The sequence below is a fragment of the Diadema setosum genome, chromosome 22 (genome assembly GCF_964275005.1).
Source record: "Diadema setosum chromosome 22, eeDiaSeto1, whole genome shotgun sequence".
Classification (NCBI taxonomy): domain Eukaryota; kingdom Metazoa; phylum Echinodermata; class Echinoidea; order Diadematoida; family Diadematidae; genus Diadema; species Diadema setosum.
Window position 1 is genome coordinate 23,173,871 of NC_092706.1, and position 20,574 is coordinate 23,194,444.

General features: G+C 38.1%; 1 protein-coding gene across 1 annotated transcript in view; it reads right to left on the minus strand.

The window, feature by feature from the left end:
- Positions 1-19,259: 19,259 nt before the first annotated feature.
- The window catches only part of LOC140245216 (uncharacterized), a 41,742-nt gene continuing 40,427 nt past the window's right edge, over positions 19,260-20,574 (minus strand). Inside the window, exons 28-29 of the mRNA XM_072324804.1 lie at positions 19,915-20,018; positions 19,260-19,798 (exon numbers count right to left, since the gene is read on the minus strand). Coding sequence (XP_072180905.1) covers positions 19,788-19,798; positions 19,915-20,018 — 115 coding nt within the window. The 3' untranslated portion in view covers positions 19,260-19,787. The remainder of the gene's footprint in view (positions 19,799-19,914; positions 20,019-20,574) is intronic.

A 20,574-nucleotide genomic window follows, 5' to 3' on the forward strand; every position in this document is an offset into this window, starting at 1 on the left:
TAATTCTGTTGATTTTTCGAAGGTAGCCGACGGGATCAGCATTCATGAAGGTGTAAATCCTTAATCTTCACTCCAACACAGTGTTATGACAGGAAAAGGGATTCAATCCATGCTCAACACCTGTTGCAGGCATACGCTCTTCTTCCAGATCTAACTTTGATCATTAATTTTCTTCATACATGTACACGGCCAGAATCAGATCATCGCTTCCTTAGCAATAGATCTTCCTTCTCATGGATTCGTTATTATCTCTTTCTGAGCCAATGGCTTTCTTGTTTGTGCACAGATGTCACACACTATTACCAATGGACAGGAAATTATTGTCGCATGCGGAGGCTAAATTGCTAGTATGCACATCAAAGCATTGCTACGACTGTACCATTGAGAGAAGATAGCACGACTAAACAGCCTTAGACTTGGACTGTCGATGACAGCCTCACTCACTATAAATCGCGATTGAATTTCATGCTGTTTTATGAAGTACAGTGGAGCACAGTGTCTGTTGACACGAATGATATTAATTTTTTTCAGGCAATTTGGTGGAGCAAGGTACATTATGATGACTAAATTAACTGAGACGAGGAGAAATGAACGGTATTACGTGTATTTATGCACTTAAAAGAGACGACTCCTTTTCAATTCACTATACACGGCTTCCCCGAAATGCCTATATCTAGTGATGACAAAAGCAAGATTGATAGTTATATTTGCTATTAGTGTGATGGGCTACGATCCACTCAATCAAGCTCTACCATGTAATAGTTCGATGTTAATAGGTATTATGATATTCAAGTGTAAAGCACATTGCCATCTGTTTGTTGCTGTTGCTATTTTGCTTTGTTCCCCTTCGTGGCTTTAATTATTCATACCTTAGACTCCGCCCTGTACACAGGGCAACTGACTATTTGACTTTTAAAAGTCAACTTATAATGTCCGATTAGTTATCACGTCCCCTTCTCCTGTAAAGGGAAATTGAGGAAAACTCTTCACCCAATCAAACTCGATGACATCGCCTCGTTAATTAATCTTTGCCTGAATATGAAAACAGTTTCCAGTCTCGCTTCTCTGAAAGAGACACCCCTCTGCTACAATACAATACAATACAATACAATACAATACAATACAATACAATACAGTACAACACAATACAATACAATATTGGTACTTATGTAGTGGACATGAGTGGACATGTATCACAGCGCTTCACAGAAATAATATGATATTCTCGTGGTGTCCTTTAGACCACGTTGGGCACGTAAAACCATCAGAGCGAATGTATTGAAACTAATTACCAAGAGGATATTCAGAGAACTGTAAACAGTAAAGAAATCAGAAAACAACGAAAATTGAGTGCCAACTTCGAAGATGGTGTGATTTGTTTCACGTGGAAAATCCATTTTCCGAAGATGAGTAAACTTCCTCAACATTTGCAATTCTATTCAAAAGTCTGCAAAACGGAATTTCAACTTAACTGAAACGTAGGCAAGAAGCTAATAATTTGTAATTTTCACTGACAGCTATAGGTCCTAGTTATTCTGTTATTGAGGTTTTGAAGGTATTCGACAGGATCAGCATTCATGAAGACATGAATCCTTAATCTTAATTCCAACACATGCGAAGGAGATCGATTCATGCTCAACGAACACCTCTTCCAAGAATATGATTTGCTTCGAAATCTAGCTTTGATCTCTTCGTTCATGGTCAGAATCATCGCTTTCCTTATCTCCAGATTTTCATTAGATCCTCCCTCTCATGGGTTCGTCAATAATCCTGTCTCAGCCAAGGACTTTTCTTTTTGGTGCACATATTTCACAGACATAAGCATGGACAGAAAATTATTGTCGCATGCAAAAGGTTAATTGCTAGTATGCACATCGAAGCGTTCTATACGACTGTACCTTGAGAGAAGACAGCACGACTGAATAGTCTTCGATGTGGACCTGCGATGGCAACCTAAATTACTATTAATCGCGTTTGTTTTTCCATGCTGTTGTAATGAAGTATAGTGGAGCACAGTGTCTGTTGACATGAATGATATTAGTGCGCGAAAGTTTTGACAGTAAAAAAAAAAAAAAAAAAAAAAAAAAAAAACACGACCGCTGTTGAATTCACTACATACGGCTTCCTCGAAATGTTTACATTCAAAAATAACAATGCAAGACCATGTGTTTGCTATTAGTGTGATGGGCTACGATCCATCTCAATCAAGCTCGACCACGTGATAGTTCGATGTTGATAGACATTATGATATCCACGTGTAAAGCACTTTCCCAACATCGGTCTTTCTTGTTATTGTTATTTTGCTTTGTTCCCCTTCATCGCCTCAGTCATTTATACACCAGACTCCGCCCTACACACGGCAACGGAGTATCTGACTTTAGTCAACTTACGTCCAATTAATTATCACGTCCCCTTCTCCTGTAAAAGGAAATTGAGGAAAACGCTTCACCCAATCACACGCCATGACATCACTTTGTTTTTCAATTTTTTCCTGAACATGAAAATGGTAACCTGTCTTGCTTGATTGATTGTGACAAGGTAAAGGAAAAGCTGTAACCCGCAATGCGTAGAGCTGATGGCATCAAATACAGGAACCGTGCAAGTCTCCTGTAACCATGCAGAGGAGAAGATACAGAATCCACCCAATATACGTGCCTGTCATGATGATAACGGATTTAACCCGCTTAGATGTAGATGTCTATTGTCGATGTCTATTCATACGCTATGAGTTTTCTCAAGGACAAACACTTGCTTCTTACGTAGTACAATGCACGATTACGTATGTGAAAAGAGTCACTTTGCATAGGTCCTGTACTTAAAAGAAAAGAGTTGGTCACTAATATTTGATTTCATTCAAGAAAGAGATCTGGAAAATGGATTGAAATCGTGATGATTAGACGAATAATCTGAATCTCCCCACCTCTGAAAGAAACATACGCTATAACATGAAAATCTAATTACTTTCATAGTGGAATGTTGATTTCCCACAGATATCTGGCTTGTCTCAGTACAAAGACAAATCTTTAACCAAGCTGCTGTCAACACATTTATGGCATATCAAAATGATGCATTGTAAGAGGTATATTGGGAAAAAGCAACAACAAAGCATATAGCAACAGTACTAGCGCTGATACATGGCAGTTTAACCCAATTATTATTATAGAATATTGATTAAAGACTTTTGATGAACAGATGCGTTTCTTTGCTGTTCAGCTCGATCAGACGTCAGGTGATACGTTGTGGGATTGTAACCGACACCTTAGTAGCCGTAGACTGATCTCTCTGGCCTCCCTGAAAGTAACAATGTACACGAGCGGCTGCAGCCAGCAATACGATGATGCCGCCATATCGAGATAAGGTACGGATGCAACGTCTCCAATGAGGTAATATACCAGCAAAGGAATCCAGCAGATGTAGAACGATCCTGTCAAAACCAACACCGATATCACACCTTTTACAGGAGGTCTGGTGTGATGGCCATTACTGGGCTTCAATTTCTGATGAGATGATTCCTTAGGACCTCTTTGATATGTCGAGCCGTTTCCAGGCAACTGTGAGTCATCAGTGGCAGAGGAGACACAATATGGCTGTGGATTAAGGGTTTGCATCGACCTTTTAGGAGCTGTAAAACGTACTACACCGTTCCCATCCAGCCCCGAATCACAATTGACAGGAAAACATTCAACACACTCAAAAGGGTTGTTTCTGTATTGTTCATTCTGGAAGCGTTTGTTCGGCGTGGCTGAGGAATTGAACTGACGAGAATTGACAAGAATCTGGTGAGTATTATCCTCTCTCCCTGATGTAGGCAACAGGAATTCAGGAGTCGACATTACGCTTATGCAAGCAGATACACTGAATGGTATGTTACCACTAGGGGGAGAGCACTCTCTCACGCGACTGATTCCAGTGTTAGTGGGTCTAGTAACTACTTTACTTCGGGATAACCAAGTCTCACTTGATATGCGTTTCGACTGATTTCTGGCTATAAGAATAAGTAATATGTTTGTGAGTGTTGTGACAACTAGAACGAGAGATATCGGAATAACCAAGTAGAGTGCCTGAATGATGGAAACCCAAGATTGCATGAAGGGTATAGCGCCTGTCGAACAGTTTCTCTCGAAGTACTCTACAAAGGGGTTACCCGGGATTGGCATAAAGATGGCTGCATAGGAGTAGATCAAAGCATGCAGGATGACGAGAGTTCGCTTTGTGTGCTTCACGTATAGCAAAGAATGGTAGCGGAACGGCCTTGACACCAGGTAATATTTGTTGTATGAAACGAGACAGTGATAGACGGGAACCGTTATCATCGATGATCGGTGGATGTACGGGAAAATGAAGCTTTGTACTTTGCAGAACATCGGGTCGTCCAGAATATACCACAGAGGCGACCAGATATCCCACGAGACACCGAGACACAAGGTGCAGCACATCAGGACTTGATAGAGCAATTTCGTGATTTCATTGTGATTGCACTGAAGGCGTATTACAGTCAGAGCAAACAAATTGAAGGTGAGATTTAGAAGGAGGTTTATGACAGAGTACACAGTGAAGCCGAGTTGTACTTGTTCGTCGTTGGTGTTCTTGGAGTCATTTGACTCTCTTACATCCATTTTGAACGTTGAATGCGAAAAACGACCTCCAAACCAGCGGTGCAAAAGTAGAAATGAGAGAGATTTATTGTTCGATCAATATTGATAAAAGATATTTAACGCCGAGTCCCGTGACGCTTCAGTGCTAGGCAGTTGATAACTGCTTCAACTTTTCTGCCATATTGAAGACACAAAATAGTATTTCCTTCTGCTACAGAGCAAAACATCTCTCATCGCCATGATCGCGAGTGATATGTTTTAAACACCATTAATTTCCCCGCGAGAAGGTTGGGTGTAGTGCGAGAAACACGAACAAACAGTTTGTGAACAGGCATGCTGATATGCTGTCATTATTAAACATACCTCTTGAGTCCTTTCCTGCGCATCCTCTTCCCCGACTAAATCCATTCACATGAGTCTTGAAAATATCACATGATATTTTTTTTTCTTTTCTCTAAATCTACTAGTATACCGCGCTGCAACTAGCTGCCTTTACGACTAGGAAACATCTACAGTTCGATGTACTTTGGAAAGAGTTGCTGAGTGTGACGTATCAGTTGACTATGAAGTCCTCTTCGAGCGTCAAAGAACTCCTGGAATATTAGACGGAATTATGATTTAGGGATGGTCCTGATTGGTAGCATGGTTGTTCTTGCATTGCCTCTGGTATGAAGACGGAAAGTTCACTTACTATACGTTTATAGTCCTTGTGTATTAAGCCTCTGCAGTTAGACAAGATATAACATATCAATGTGTAAAGTCAACGTTGAACACAATAATAGTAGTATTTCAGGCCGGTAGTTCAGTAAACTAACAATCACTTTTTAATTTGTTTTAAGCGCGCAGGTCACGATATTAGTTTGATTAAAGTCGGAGAGTAAAAAAAAAAAGTGAAAATATTGCTCATCGGAAGAAGAATGACAACTGTAATCATCTGAGTGCTCAAGACCGCATAATCTCAAAGGGATGTCATGAATTTGAAAACCATCAGTAGATATTTTAAGGCAAAAAAGATGACACCGTTAGATTAGACTTTAAGTCTTTGGTTACGGCTCGTTTTATCCCTTATTCGTCACTAATTAAGGAATTACTACTGTATCGGTTTAAAAGAAAAACCATGGCGATACTAGTTGTGATAATGACAATAATGATAAAGTAATGACTTTGCACAGAGTAAATCTTATTAAATTTTTCGTCCTTATTTTATAGTGATATGTTTATCAGAGATTGAAATGTACTTGGAACCTTTTATTTTTCCTTACAACTACCCCTTTCGGTGATGTGATGTGACATCAGTAAAGAGAAATGTCAAATGATGGTAAATATCATCATGATATAGAATCTTTAGAGTTGAGCCTTTGTGTGGATTTTTTTTTTTAAGCTAGACAATGCATGAAAAGAACACCCGCTGTTTTGTATTCCCTCATCACCATGGGACAAACTTGATTAAATCCCATGAAAATATCGATGCCCGTCTTTTTGCCATGATAACTCCAGAAAATCTTGTACGGGCACGACAACAGCGTTTTCTCTCGACGAAAGTCAACACGCGGATTGATCTTGCTTTGTTTGCGCTGTGGCGAATCTGCAGGATATGCGTATGCCTTTTAATACACATTGTAAGCTCTTCTCCAGGATCTTCAGCAGTGTCACGCTTGCTTTGTGAAAAACAAACGCTTCTGCTCCTGACGGCATTATCGTATTCTACGACCAAATATTGTATTCGCCCATGAACTAATATGTCGCCCTTATTACAGGAACTGCATCTCCGTGCTAAGTGCATTCTGTGTTCTAAAATTATTTCCGAGTATACCCAATGATTGACGTGCCACTAAAATCAAGTCTCCATACTTTCCTCTTTCTCTCTCTCTCTGTCTCTTTGTTTTCTCTTTTTCTTACTCTCCTGTTGTCTCGATACACTTTTTTGTTTTTTAATTTTCTTCCCCACTTTCATATCAGACAAATGATGACAACACACCACAGTATACCTGCTTCATAATAGCATCTTGGCCAGTTTTTATTACTCAATGATTGTTTTCACACAGGTTGGCTTACATCTGTTAAACTCGTTTCCCTTATATGGTGTTGCCTCAAATGAAATGCACTGTAGTTGAATCTGTACATGAGTTGTTCGGGGAGATGGCAGTGTAAGTCTTTTTTTTTTTTCATGCAGACATTTTGATATGAATGAATAAAGCTTGTCATATGAAGCATCAAGATGATAAATAATAACGACAATTAGAGGTGCAGTGTTCATATATCACAAAATATTATACTGTTTTCTGAATGTCCGCTAAAACCTGGGTCCAGTAGGGCGCGGACAAATTCAGTAAATCAGTATTGCTTCCTCAACATCTCGGCATGTTCTTGAAAAATGCCGCCAACTGTCTTTATCAATCCTGAGCACGTCCGGGCGCGTCCGTACCTTCAGGAGTGGATAACATTACCTGACATCCTTACACCGTCGGCAACTTTGTCGTGAGGACAACGTCAAGACCTTCCGTCTTAATGTAACGCTTCCTCCCGAAAAGCTCCTCAAAGCATCTAGCTTGGCGAAGGCCAGCGGTACCGTAGTCACCCAGAATGTTTCAGGAAAGCGCGGACCCGATGCGGACCTCCATAAGCGAGTGCGCGAAGCCGCTGCGGACATTTTACTCTCTGCCAGTAAAATACGAAAAGTAAACCAGATACATGTCGGCACTCCAAAGGACCCAAAAACCAAGGTAAAGATGAAGATTGTAGATTCTGTGTGTACCGATTCTACAAGAGGAAGCAGACCTCTTCAGCCCCTGAAAAGTTCACTTCTAGTTTAGGGATTTTTTTTTTTGAAATAATCTGCTGTGTAAAAATGTAAAAGAATGGTTTCTTTTGTTAGCTGTGTAAAATTAATAAACGTAATATAAATCTATAGTCACTACTGAGACACAGCAACCCAGCAACAAAGATTCGGTTCCAAAGGGGAGAGGGGTGGCCCTGTGCCTGATTTCTCCGTGACTGCATGGTGGCAGCTAGTGCCCAGGAATAGGAAAGGATCGAGAGGGGACCAGGTATGACACTAGCAGGCATATGAAAAAAGAAAGAAAGACTGACCTGACTCAGAATCTATAAGTTTGCACTCTATCTTCATACTGTCTGCGTATCTCAATGCTTATTTGAGAGTCATCCTGATTGTCCTATTGCATGATATACAACTCCTCGTGTGATTCTTTAGACGCGTCTGCGATGTCCTGCTGCGATCAGTAGGCCTATTCCCCGGACACTCCCAGGTATATTTGCAGTCAATGTGCCTAGAGTTGTAGTAACGTCCCAAGAAACGTCTGACGCCAAAAGAATGCCGAAAAGACATAACTTGCTTCCACAGCCTTTCCTAGTCTTGTGGAAGCTCTAGTGGACGCCCTATATGTTGCACCTATGTTGCATTCATGAATTCAGTTGCATGTGTTCTAAATGTCATTCTTAAATTTTCTTTGAGAAAACTCCATGATATCTGTCGTGCCTCCTTGAAAGTGACGAGGTACACCAAAGGTTGTAGCCAACAGTACATCGAGCCTATGGCGTCTAGGTAAATGGCATACCTGTCTTCGATTCGATAAGTCAGAAGTTTGGGGATCCAACAGACGTAAAATGAAATAGTTAAAACTACAACTGAAACAAGGCCCTTCACTCGATATCGGAATTCACGATTGTTCGCGGGGCTGTTGAAAAATATTTCTTCGCGCACCTTCCTCTCCTTGTGAACTACAGCTACAGGGTACTGTCGACTTGAAGAAGACTTTCCTTGTTGACATTCACGTGATCTTTGTATCGTAACTACTCGAGAAATCTTACGCGTATTTTTCGCGGTAGCGTTTGCAGTGGAGAAGCTCCTTTCCGTATTTCCCCGAAGACTGTGAGTATCGTCTGTCTCTTCTTCACACTTCAGTATGGAACCCGTGGGATTGCTGTGTAAATCTTCTCTTTGTTGGATGTCAGCCTTCTGTGCGGAAGCATGCTGCGACCTCACACGGTCAAAAATAGACTTTAACTGTACAGTCCGTGGCTTTTGCTTAAAGTAGATACTTTCGGCAAACACGCGTCTTGACTGCTTCCTTGCAATTGCAATCAACAGAGCGTCAATAACTGTAGTGATTACCAGAACGACAGAGACCGGTATAACCACGTTCAATGACTGAACTATAGATACCCAGGACTCCGATAAGAATGTTTCACCAAATACACATTCTCCCATGAAAAAATCAGTGAATGGGTTGCCTGGAATTGGGAAAAACAACGCTGAGTAGACATTAATGGCAAAGTGGATGGAGAGGAGTACCCACTTAGTGGCTCTAACGTGAAGGAGAGAGTGGTATCGGAGCGGCTTAGAGATGAGACAATATTTGTCGTAGGAGATCAAACAGTGGTACACTGTGACGGTGATCACGCTTGATCGGAAGGGAAAGGGAAATATCAGGCTTTGTAAATAGCAGAAACGGAGACTGTCGAGCCTGAACCACAACGGTGTCCACAAGTTCCAGGTGATGCCGAGAGACAGCGAATAACACATCAAAACTTTGTAGAGTATTCTTGTGATGTCTCTCAAATTACGTTGAGCGCCCAAAACTATCAGAGCAAATGCATTGAGACCTACTGCCAAGAAGATATTCAAAGAGGAGTAAATGGTAACGAAGTTAGAAACTGTAAGACTTCTAACCCGAACGTCGAAAATGGTTTGGTTTGTTCCAGGTTGCAAATCCATTTTCAGAGGCCTATTGGAACTAATTCCTGTACCATTTCAGTTGTATCAGACGGTCTGCATAACGTATACTGTCGATCGAAGCCGAATCCTTTTATTGATAATGTTCTCCTTCCGACAGCAATTTCCTGCAGATAAATGAGTATCCTAGTTGTGACATGATGTGACGGGACCAGCATTTATGAAAATGTAATCCGTTCATAAACATTAAGTGTCCCGGATCTTCCATCTCATGGAAACGTCATTGTCAATTATTATTATGTACATCGATGCAAAGCACTGGAGAGAAGCAAGCTCACGATCGAACACAAGATGTCTTCGATGCGGACCTGTCCTCAAATACGATTCATCTCCGTTTGTCTTTCCTGCCGTCTTATCAGGTACAGTGGAACACAATGTCTGTTGGCATGAACGATATAACCCTCCGAAAATGCCTCATTTTGACGAGATTTTGTCGGGCAATTACATATAGGAGGGTACACTTTTACGATTAAACAAACAGACAAAAATATATCATGTCATCATAAAACTTGCGCTTGTCTTTTGACGGAGGTAATCTTTCTGCCATTATCTATTTTTCCCCTTCCACAAATACTCAGAAAAGATGATCTCTGTTCAATCTATAATTACCTACCTCGAGAAGGGTTGACAAAAGAATGATTGATGGTAGTGTTTGCTCACAGTTTGACAAATCTTCTTAATCAGTTTGACAGTTAATCGTAATAGATATCAGCAGACGTCAGGTTATAAACGCCAGATACATAGTGGTACCGACGATATATATATTTGATTTGATTTGATTTGATATGATTTATTTCTGCTTAATTCCGTTACATCAGATAGGATCATGTACATGTCATTTATGACAAACAGTATATCGACACATAGTTTTTAGTACAATTATACAAGACAAATACAAACATACAAGCTTATGGAACTGAAACTTATATATATATATATATATATATATATATATATATATATATGTATATATGTATAGATAGATATAGCTGTTTTTCCTTCATCAGTCAGACCGCCATTCAACTGAGATGAGTATCACTTGTCGCTGCTCATGGGAGCAAACGTGATTGAACACGCACAGCATTTGCGACATGACAGCGATATATCTCTCATCTGCATAATATTTCAACATGCATTTCATACTCTCATCTGCATGATGAAGAAGTGTAATAACATTCTTTTAGGTGGATTTAATGAGATTTATTGGTAGAGCATTTTGGTAGTTTTGTCGACCTTTGTTTGACCTTTATTAACTCTTGCCCTTTGACCCCATTGCCCAAAAATCTTTCAATGAATACTTACTGGTAACATCTATTTTCATGATAGTACTTTGAGCTATTTTCAAATTATGTGAACAAATTGTGCCATTTATTCATTTTCCCTTGAGGTTTGACCCCATGGCCAAAATCTATCCCTACAAAATCACTGTACAGTAATGCATGTATGTAGTTTTATTCGGTTTATGCATCGAGTAATCTCTAACGTATGGAGAAAAGGTGTAGTTCCAGCATTAGATAGAATTTTATCATTTTCAGCTGACCTTTGACCTTTACCTTCGACCCCATAGCCCCGTAATTCGAGAGAGACTCTCTGTCAAGCAGTACATGCGTATAATTCTAAGTTTTATGATGATATCTTGAGACATTTCCGAGATATGGAGAAAAATTAAGATTTTAGGATTTATTTTTCATTTGTTCTTTGGCCTTTGACCCCATGACCGAACACTTTCTCCAGCAAATCTTTATCTGGATAATCATGTGTATACACTAGATATGGGGGAAATGATGAAACGTTTAGAATTTGCATTGCCAAGTTTCATTAGGCTATCTAAAAACAATTTTCAAATTAAGCTGTCCACAAAATTGATCACGAACGTACGGACGGACAACCCGAAAAAACACAATGCCTCTAGCGACACTCCATGTCGGAGGCGTAAAAATTGTCCAATTACAAAGCTATCAATCTTGCCGTGATCGAGACCGCGCAATGTATGACAAAATGACTTCTAATATACCCTAGCTGTCCACTTTCGTTTCTTTCGAATTGCTGTTTCCCAATCACCGCCGTAACTCATTAGCCCTTTTTACACTTGTGTTTCTTAACCCCGTACTTTCTCTGACCCACACTGTAAAAACATCGGTGTTAGATTTAACACCACGGGTGTTAAATCTAACACCGATCAAACTTCAATAAAGGACCACACCCACAGGTGTTAAAAATGCACTGTGATGGTGTTGAAAAGTGTTCACCTGACACTTCGTGGTGTTAATTTGACACTGTACCTGGTGTTATTTTGACACTGTACTGGTGTTAATTCAAAAATGACACTACATGGTGTCGATTTGATATTTGCTGGTGTTAATATCAATGGTTTAACACCCGTCCAGCTTCAATAAGGGACCACACCAGCTGGTGTTACTTTGGTGTAAATTCATTTTCACATTTTTTCAAAAATCTAGTATTTTAATGTAAAATTCTTGATCGTCTTGTTTAAATTAAAAATCAACAAGAAGTGCAGTTACTAAGAAACTCTTCAAAAAACAGTTTAAAATTTGGAAATGACACCGGACTTTTTGCAGTGCAGGACTATCGTTATTCCCTTACCAATTTTTTCAGCTTTTTACACTCGCCAATAAATCCCTTACTAAGTTCTTGTCCTGGACTAAGGATAAAACTGACCTTTTTACACTCATATTTCTTAGCCCCGTACTTTCCAAACCACATGAATATTCATGACTACGCTGTGCACTGTACAAGTACACGCACGCACCGGCAGCACTTGATTACCTCGTTTCTGATTGGTCAGTGGGGGTCGGACTTCGTCTCCGTCGCTTAGCCCCGCATTATTTTTTCGTTCTGTTTACACTCGATTGCTTGGCACCGCAATTGCGGGGTTAGCACCGCAATTGCGGTGCTAACCCTGCTATTTTGCAGGGCCAGATAGTACGGGATTATCGGTGGGGCTAGCCCACTTTCGCAAAAACAAGTGTAAACAGAAAGTGGGCTAAGGCCCCCTCCCCCTTAGCCCCACCGTTGGTACGGGACTAAGCAAAAATTTGCAAGTGTAAAAAGCCCTATTGAGTCATGTACACAATATCTATCTTTGGACAATGTTATTTTTGACCCCGCTTGGGTAAGAAAACATTTTTATATCTTGGGAATAACAAACATTCGGATGATTAATGCTACGAACGTTCAGATACCCTATTTCGGACTAAGAAATCCAAACATGTCCAAGGTATATGATTTGCTGTTGAGTTTGTTTGTTTTGTAAATAACGAATCTTTGGAATAAGTAACCGTTGGAATAAAACAAACATCAGCGGATGTTGATGTACCAAATTCTATCACCAAATCGTGAAGAAAGTGCAAAGGTAATGACAGTGCACACTTGAAATAAGTTATTGCAATTCTGTCTTGAGTTCTCATTCATTTATGCTTGAAATACGAAATACATCGGTGCTTTTAGATTTTATAATTTCATGTAGAAGTGGAAAATGGTGTCGGGGAAGAAGAAGTTTGTCGAATACTTGTCATTGTATTTTGCTCATTGGAATCTCCATGATCTGTCGCTGATACAAAGTACAACCATGTGTAGTACTACATTGTAGTTAGTGAATTTGCCGGCCCTCTGTCTGGCCTTTATGTTTTCTCCAGCTTTGTTGGACATGAACTAATTGCTCAATGGTTTTGGAATTTTTTAGGCTCTAATTTTTTTTTTTTTTTTTTTTTTAACAGTCTGTAATGTAATCTTTTCCTGTCAGGGATTTCCAGGTCTGATTTAGGCTTTATGTAGTGGTTTGAATTACAATGCTAAAGATGTCTCGAGATGAGTTGAGAATGTGTAGTTTTGAGGGATGATTAGATGAGTAAATTTTGATTGTGTAGGATAAGGTGTGACTTTTGTCGTTGAATAAGAGGGTATGGTCCTCTTTCAGACCTGGGGACCCCACTGGGGGAGCCATTCTCCCTGGGTGTGTTATGAGACGGGGGTCTTTGAGGAAGCTTTACCTTACTACTTATTGATGAATCATGGTGGTTCTCTTTTTATTTTATCTCTGAATTGCTCTTGTCACTTTTTCTTCTTTTTTTTTCTTTTTCTCGTGTTTGCTGATTGATGATTATTTGTAAATATTGTGATTTTATGTGATTTCGAAATAAAACATATATATATAAAAAAAAAGAAGTTTGTCGAAGGATTATAGTAGTGGAGTTGCTCTGTTCGTTTGTGGTATTTTGTTCAGGCGCTGATGCGGCGAAGTCTGCGGACATTTCTTGTACCGTATCCATCTCCATTCACAGTTTTGTAAAAACTGGCCACGCATTCAGGTTTTTTGGGTATTGACGAGATTCCATACTCGCGTGTTGAAGGTGTGTGTCTTTGTGGGGGGGGGGGGGGGAGGGGGTGGTCTTTATTAGAAACGTTCTTTTTTTTTTACGAGGCCCTTTTTGCCTTGTTGGGTTCGTTTATTCCATTAACAAAGTGTGTTGTTTTCGAGGTGAGTGCCTAAAAAAAGGTAGGTGTCAACTTCTTGAAGCTGTTCATCGACAGTACGCATGAGATATATTGTACCGGTAGTGCATATGCCCAAGACTACATTTCTTGACATCTTCATGATTGATCACTTTGAGTGTCGTATTTCATACCAAATGTACTTGCCCAATATACAAGTTTGTCAATTCACGTCACTTTGTGGTTATCTCTTATCCGCTAGTTTGGAAATGGTTCGGTAGAGTAATCATTCATCTGCAAATAATCTTGATCGCTGGGGTATATAAACTGCGCTGGTGATGTCACTGATGTAAGCGAAGGACTAGGTGACATCCACGTACAGTGATTTGCAGTATTCCACTTAAGACAGGTCACCATTTAGATGTTTTGCTTTTAGTAATGGTTCTTTGATGTCGGCATGTCGGGAGGGATTATGTACATACCATTTTTTTTTCTTTGAGACGCCATAGTTTTTAAGTTAGTGTAAAAGCCTTTGATGTTGAACTACGTCTAACCCTTAACTCATACTAAGAATGATAATATCGTTCGTCTCTCCATTATTATTGATGGCTGAATTATGAATTGGTACCATTCAAGTTTGTAGTCGCGTGACCCTACAAGCCTAAAATCATTTTGGTAATAAGTGAATATTGTGTCTATGGACAGAAGTGTTATCAGATAACAATCGAGTATGTGCTCCATCAATATACAGCACACTCTCAGAAGCTGGGTCGCTCCTAGCCCCTTTAATCTGAAGTGGCAGTGATGTTTGCCTTAATTGTCAGGAAGGATATCATGCATATTAACAGCAATTGTTTGAGCACAAACTGAATGACAGGCGCGATTTGATATGAGTGTGAATGCGGTTTTGTTTGAGGTGGCCCCTCATATAGGGTCCAGGATATTAGGTTGTTTACTTGTGAATGGTATAAAACAAGCTGGCCTGCTGTATGATGTGGCGATGTTCGAGTAAATATGGCACGCACGAAGATGCCCCTGAAAACCATTATGAACATCCTAATCAAGTCATTATTGTAGAGCACCTCTTCATAGGGTGGTCAAAGCTCTCTCATGCTCTTGAACCCGATGACTCTATACAGAAAATTCTAGACTCTTTGAGTCTTAACGGTAAGATTCACTGCACCCTGTGAGGAAGTCAATCATCGCCAGTACTACGACAACCTTGAGAAGAATTTTGACTGCGAATAGTTATAATATTTCATATATTGAACGGAAACATTTTTGTTTGTCGAAGGAACTTGAAAAGTACAGTTATTTAAAGTAATGTGGTTTGATATGAAAGGGATAAGTTAAAGGTTTTAAAGAAAGAAGGTGGCGGTACTATGTTTTGTCATTTAATGCGAAATGGGCTGAGGAAATCAAGCTGATAGAATGTGTAGTGAAACACAGAAAAAAAAAGAGCAAAGAGGAACAGAAGAAGAAGATAGATTTATGGTAAAGAGGAGGACGAAAACATGTAATATATATGTCTATATATATATATATATATATATATATATATATGTCTCACAGGATGCCAATTGTGTACCTATAAGCATTCCGTAAAGCAATGATAACCCCCCCCCCCAAAAAAAAAAACCAAAAAACAAACAAACAAACAAACAAAACAAACAAACTGGACAATTGTGCTTGAACCTCTCCATTTACAGAGGCACATTCAGGTATCAATATTTCGAGTAAAAATCTTCATAATATCATCTTCATTGTATCTTGTATACAAAATGCAATATTAATATCAAATAAGCCAGGCATAATGCAAGGCTTTCACATTTACCTGGTGAAGACGGCATCACATTACTTATGGAGTCCTTTCACGAAGCACTTGGTTTGATTCTAATACGCCCTTGGATCAAAGCTGCCCTTTGCCCATATCGGCAGCATGCAGTCCTAATGTCTAAATTTATCTGAAGGTGGTGGATTTGTCCGTTGACAGTAACTATACAGAATTTAATGTGTTAGCTCACACTGACACAGTCGTAATTTTCTTTCCGCTCATAATTTTATAAAAGCAATACGAGACACACTGCAGAATTATAGTATCAAAGTATATAGATCGCTTGATTCATCATGTATTGGTGTACTTTTACACCATCTGTCATCCTCACTAACAATGTCTGAAAACATTGTTTATTGGCAATCGAAATAATGAGGCTATGCAAAATGTATCACCTGAAATTTCCAAATACAAATTTTCCATCAGCTGTAGGCGGATACAAACATTCCATAACTCAATTATGACAAAACACTTAAAAAGATCTATTTGAAGTTTTCCATACATTGCTCTACATCTAGGCACTGATATTTCCAGCAAACGCATAACTTCAATGTATTTCACATACAATTAAAATTTCCAAAGTAAACAATTTATGCACAGAAAATGTTCACAATAGACCCTTACCTGGCTATTGATAAAGGGAAATCGTCATTTAATATATATGCAGAATAATAATAATAATAATAATAATAATAAAGTACATTTATAATGCACCATGTCTATCATTACTGATAGAGCTCGGCGCATGAGAATAAGGGGAACACTTCATGAAGCATTTTTTTTGTTTTTTTTTGTTTCATTCCATTCAAAGTCATGAAGCTGTAATTTGGTCATATGGGAAACGTGCAGCTCTGATACATAATTTCATCATTAAACAGGATGGATTATGACGGATGACATTAACTATAAAAAGCCTTGATTGTTCGACCACTTTTAAATTGACCTATCATTGATATAGAGTTGCACGTTATTGCAGACAAGTCTATATTTTGCTGCACGTGTTTTTCCTAAAACGAAACAAATAGTGCAACATGCGATATCAAAGATTCCTTTAATCAACCACATTCTCAGGGCGTATGTACACTGCAATTGTCAGTAATAATTATTGAATAAAAAACCGCGTAATTTCAAATAAGACCATTCACATTTCAACTTACCCATTCAACAAAATACTAAATTCAAACTCAGTTGATGTGGATATAATATACACATTAACATACTGCATCAGTACATGACAGCATATATCAATGCCTGACAAACAAACACACTAGATAATTGAAATAATGACGTCTTACAGGATACCAGTTGTAGTTTGTATAAACATTCCCTTATCATATCGGAGGCATGCAATAAAAACAAACATGTAAGTTTACTGACATGGTGGATCTACAATGTAAGAACTGACAGTAACTATATATATATATATATATATATATATATATATATATATATATATATATATATATATAACCTAATTAGATCACACTGAAATGAACACTACATTATCAAAAACACGAGAGCTGTTTGCCATAACCATTGATAACCGACACAGTTACACATTTTGCTGGTCATGATAATTATTACAACAGCTATACAGACAGTAATTCAGAAATATAAGTATAGGTTGATTGATTCGTCAACATTTCGGTGCAAAGCACCGTCATCCTCACCAACAATGTCTGAAAGCAATGTTAACTTTCAATGAAATACGACTATGCAAAACAATTCACCTAAAATCCAACACAACGCAAAGTTTCCATCAGCTGTAATTGGATACAACTATCTACTTGTGACAAAAACAATTAAAAAGTTCAATTTGAAGTTTCTATCTACAGGTGCACGTTCAGGTATTAATCTTATTAGACTTATACCTTCATAGTATTTCATATAGAAAATACAACATTCAGAACAAACATATCATGCATATAAAAATGTGTATACGTTTCTTCAGAAGGCGAAATCACGTTTCATACGTACTGATTATGCAGAATAAGGAAGTCACTTAAAATAGAAAAAAATATTTGCTGTTCTTCTATTAATACGCTAAGTCTTGAAGTTTTGTCATATCGGAAACATGAAGTTTCCATACTTATTTCGCCTAACTGGATGGATCTGTAAGATGACAATTACGTGTACCATATAAAACTTTATATCATGTCAAACCACATAAAATGAACGTAGTTCCGTGATAGAGTCGCGCTGTATGACTGATACGTCTACATTATTATCTTGCACATCATGATATGTCAAAGCAGTAAAAACAGCGCAAAATACAGTGTAATACAAGAAACTAAAATTTTAGCTCAAGGTATCAGTCTATGGATATGTACTATATGTTATTCAATAAACATGAATAATAAACTACAGAAAGACAGCCACAAATAGAAAAGAAATACTTCCAAAAACACTGGGTAAATGATTTATACAGAAATCTTCGATGTTCAAGTTGTGTTCACTGTACACATTAATTCCTTAATTAAAATGATGTACATTTGACATTTTGAAACTCTATGTTTTGAGCTGTACATTTTGGATTCGATATTTTAAGAAGACGTGTACCTTCATGATATTCATATAAAAATACAACATCCGACAAAACCAATTCACGTATTGTTGTAACATGATAATAAATATGAACACACTGCATGCAAACATCACCTTATATGATTACCGAACACATTGGATAGTTGGATCTTACATGGTGCACGTTGAGTTATTTTTCCTATAAGCATTCCGTACATCAATGATAAAAAAACCCAAACAAACATTGGAAATAATTCTAACCCTAACCCTTACTGTCCATTTCAAGCTGTGTATTGAGGTATCATTATGCTCAATATACAAGTGTCTTCATGTATATTTTTTCATATACATCCTACCATTGCCTACAGCATCAAACACAAAATCAATACATATGTACATTTAAATTTCTTACACAGAGTCCGCGGACGGCGAAACCATGGTTAATACTAAATCAGAATAAAGGAGCAATTTCACGGAACATTTCTTTTCTTCATGCACTCCAATTCATGAAGCTGTAGCTTGGTCAAATATGAAACATCCAATTAAGTGCGATCAAATTTCACTACCATCAATTACACAGATCTATCATGCAAAAGCCGAAGTAGATCACATTAAAACAAACACGTGGTCGTAAAATGATTGCATGCTATAAACAAAAGTCATATAAACAGTACAAATAGCAGTGTCAAAGTGTAAACACATAGATAAACTGTCAGTAAATTTGTGTTGAAATAATTTGTTTTAGTTTAGATACATAATTATTATTTTTCAAATTTCTTTCAAACTCCAGGAAATCCCAACTTGAAACTTAAATTTAGATAACTATAGTATGACACAATATAAAGGTGAACAGACTGCATTCAAACAGTTCCAGGTAAACGAATATTCTCAAACGTATTGAATAAATGAAATGTAGCGCTGTTGTACGCATCTAAACTGCGTTTCCTAAAACATTCTTTAATAAATTTGATGATAACAGAAATTTGGAAAGAAGTTCTGTATTTTTCATAGCTTTTATTTACGTATGAATATTCAGGTTTCGATATATGTAGTTCACATGTATCTTCATGATAATTCATATACAAAGTACAGCGCCCAAATTCAACTTTGAGGTACATGCAGGTACAGAGAGGTACAGTATGTTTCTGCATGGAGAGCAACCACACAGTTACAAATATTTCGGTGAAAACAATCATGAAATTAAGTGTATAAGAGCAAAGCATAGTTTAGTTATTGTCTTTATCTAAATTAATGACTGTCAAGAACTCACAAGAAATAGGTTATTAGGGTATCATCTTACACACTTTACTATTGACACAATTAAAGGTCCAGATGACACTTTCATAAAAGAAGGTACATACAAGTTGTAAAGCTGCACAATCATGCACGTCAATAAACGTGTTTTTTTTTGTGAGGAGGGGGGGGGGGGCAATACAATGGTATAGCCACAAGGAATGTAGAGTGGAATACGGAGAAGCAGAAATGGGGGCAAACACAGACCTCATGACTAGTTTCGGATCCAGGCTTGTCATAACTGGCACATCACTGATCTTCAAAAATGAACGTGTGTTCTGTACAGTACTAACCGCGGCAGGACTACATAATGGCCCTCGTCTTTCGTCATAGAATTTCAGTCTTCATCTGTGGGTACATTATCATGACAAATTAAAAATGTTAAAACGTTGATCATATTTAGGTCTAACAATTTTACGTTGATTTTCCACGGATATGTCGTCACTGTAAAGATAACTTTTTACCGGTATGTGGTGTTCCATGTTCTACAGTAAGGTTGCATCTCCCTTCTCTCTCGAACTTTGCTACGAATGGATCCAGATTCCGTGTGGTATCACATCTGATCAGCCTAGAAAAAAAAATCAATGTGCGCATGAACAACAGTAATCTTGGGCATCAAAACCGACTGGTGTATATGCTGCTACTTTCTTTTTCACTTACTTCTTGAGAAACTACGGGAGGAAAAAAAGCGTCACTTTTTAAAGTCATGATGCATCGTAAACTTAACTGCTGTCTGTAAACAATCTCTCACACTAAATCCATGTTGTATAGCTTTGATCATTGCAATTTCTATTCCACACACAAATATGAATGAATCATATAGAATATTCAATCTATTTTACTCTGGTCAACCAAACCTAGCGTTGGACTCTTAACAAGGTAATATAGTGCAAATGCACTTACTGAATATATATATATATATATATAATAACGTCAAGTAGTATGCTCGCTTCCTTTCCACTTTTAATAATGTTTGCGTAGACGTTCCTCGTAGGAGTATGAGAAATTGGAATTAGATTCTATTTATATATATGTGATATATTTAAGAGAGTTAGTTGATATATGGGACTTTGATAAAAACCTGTTTATACCAATTCGACATTGTATAGGCAGAAAATAATAGC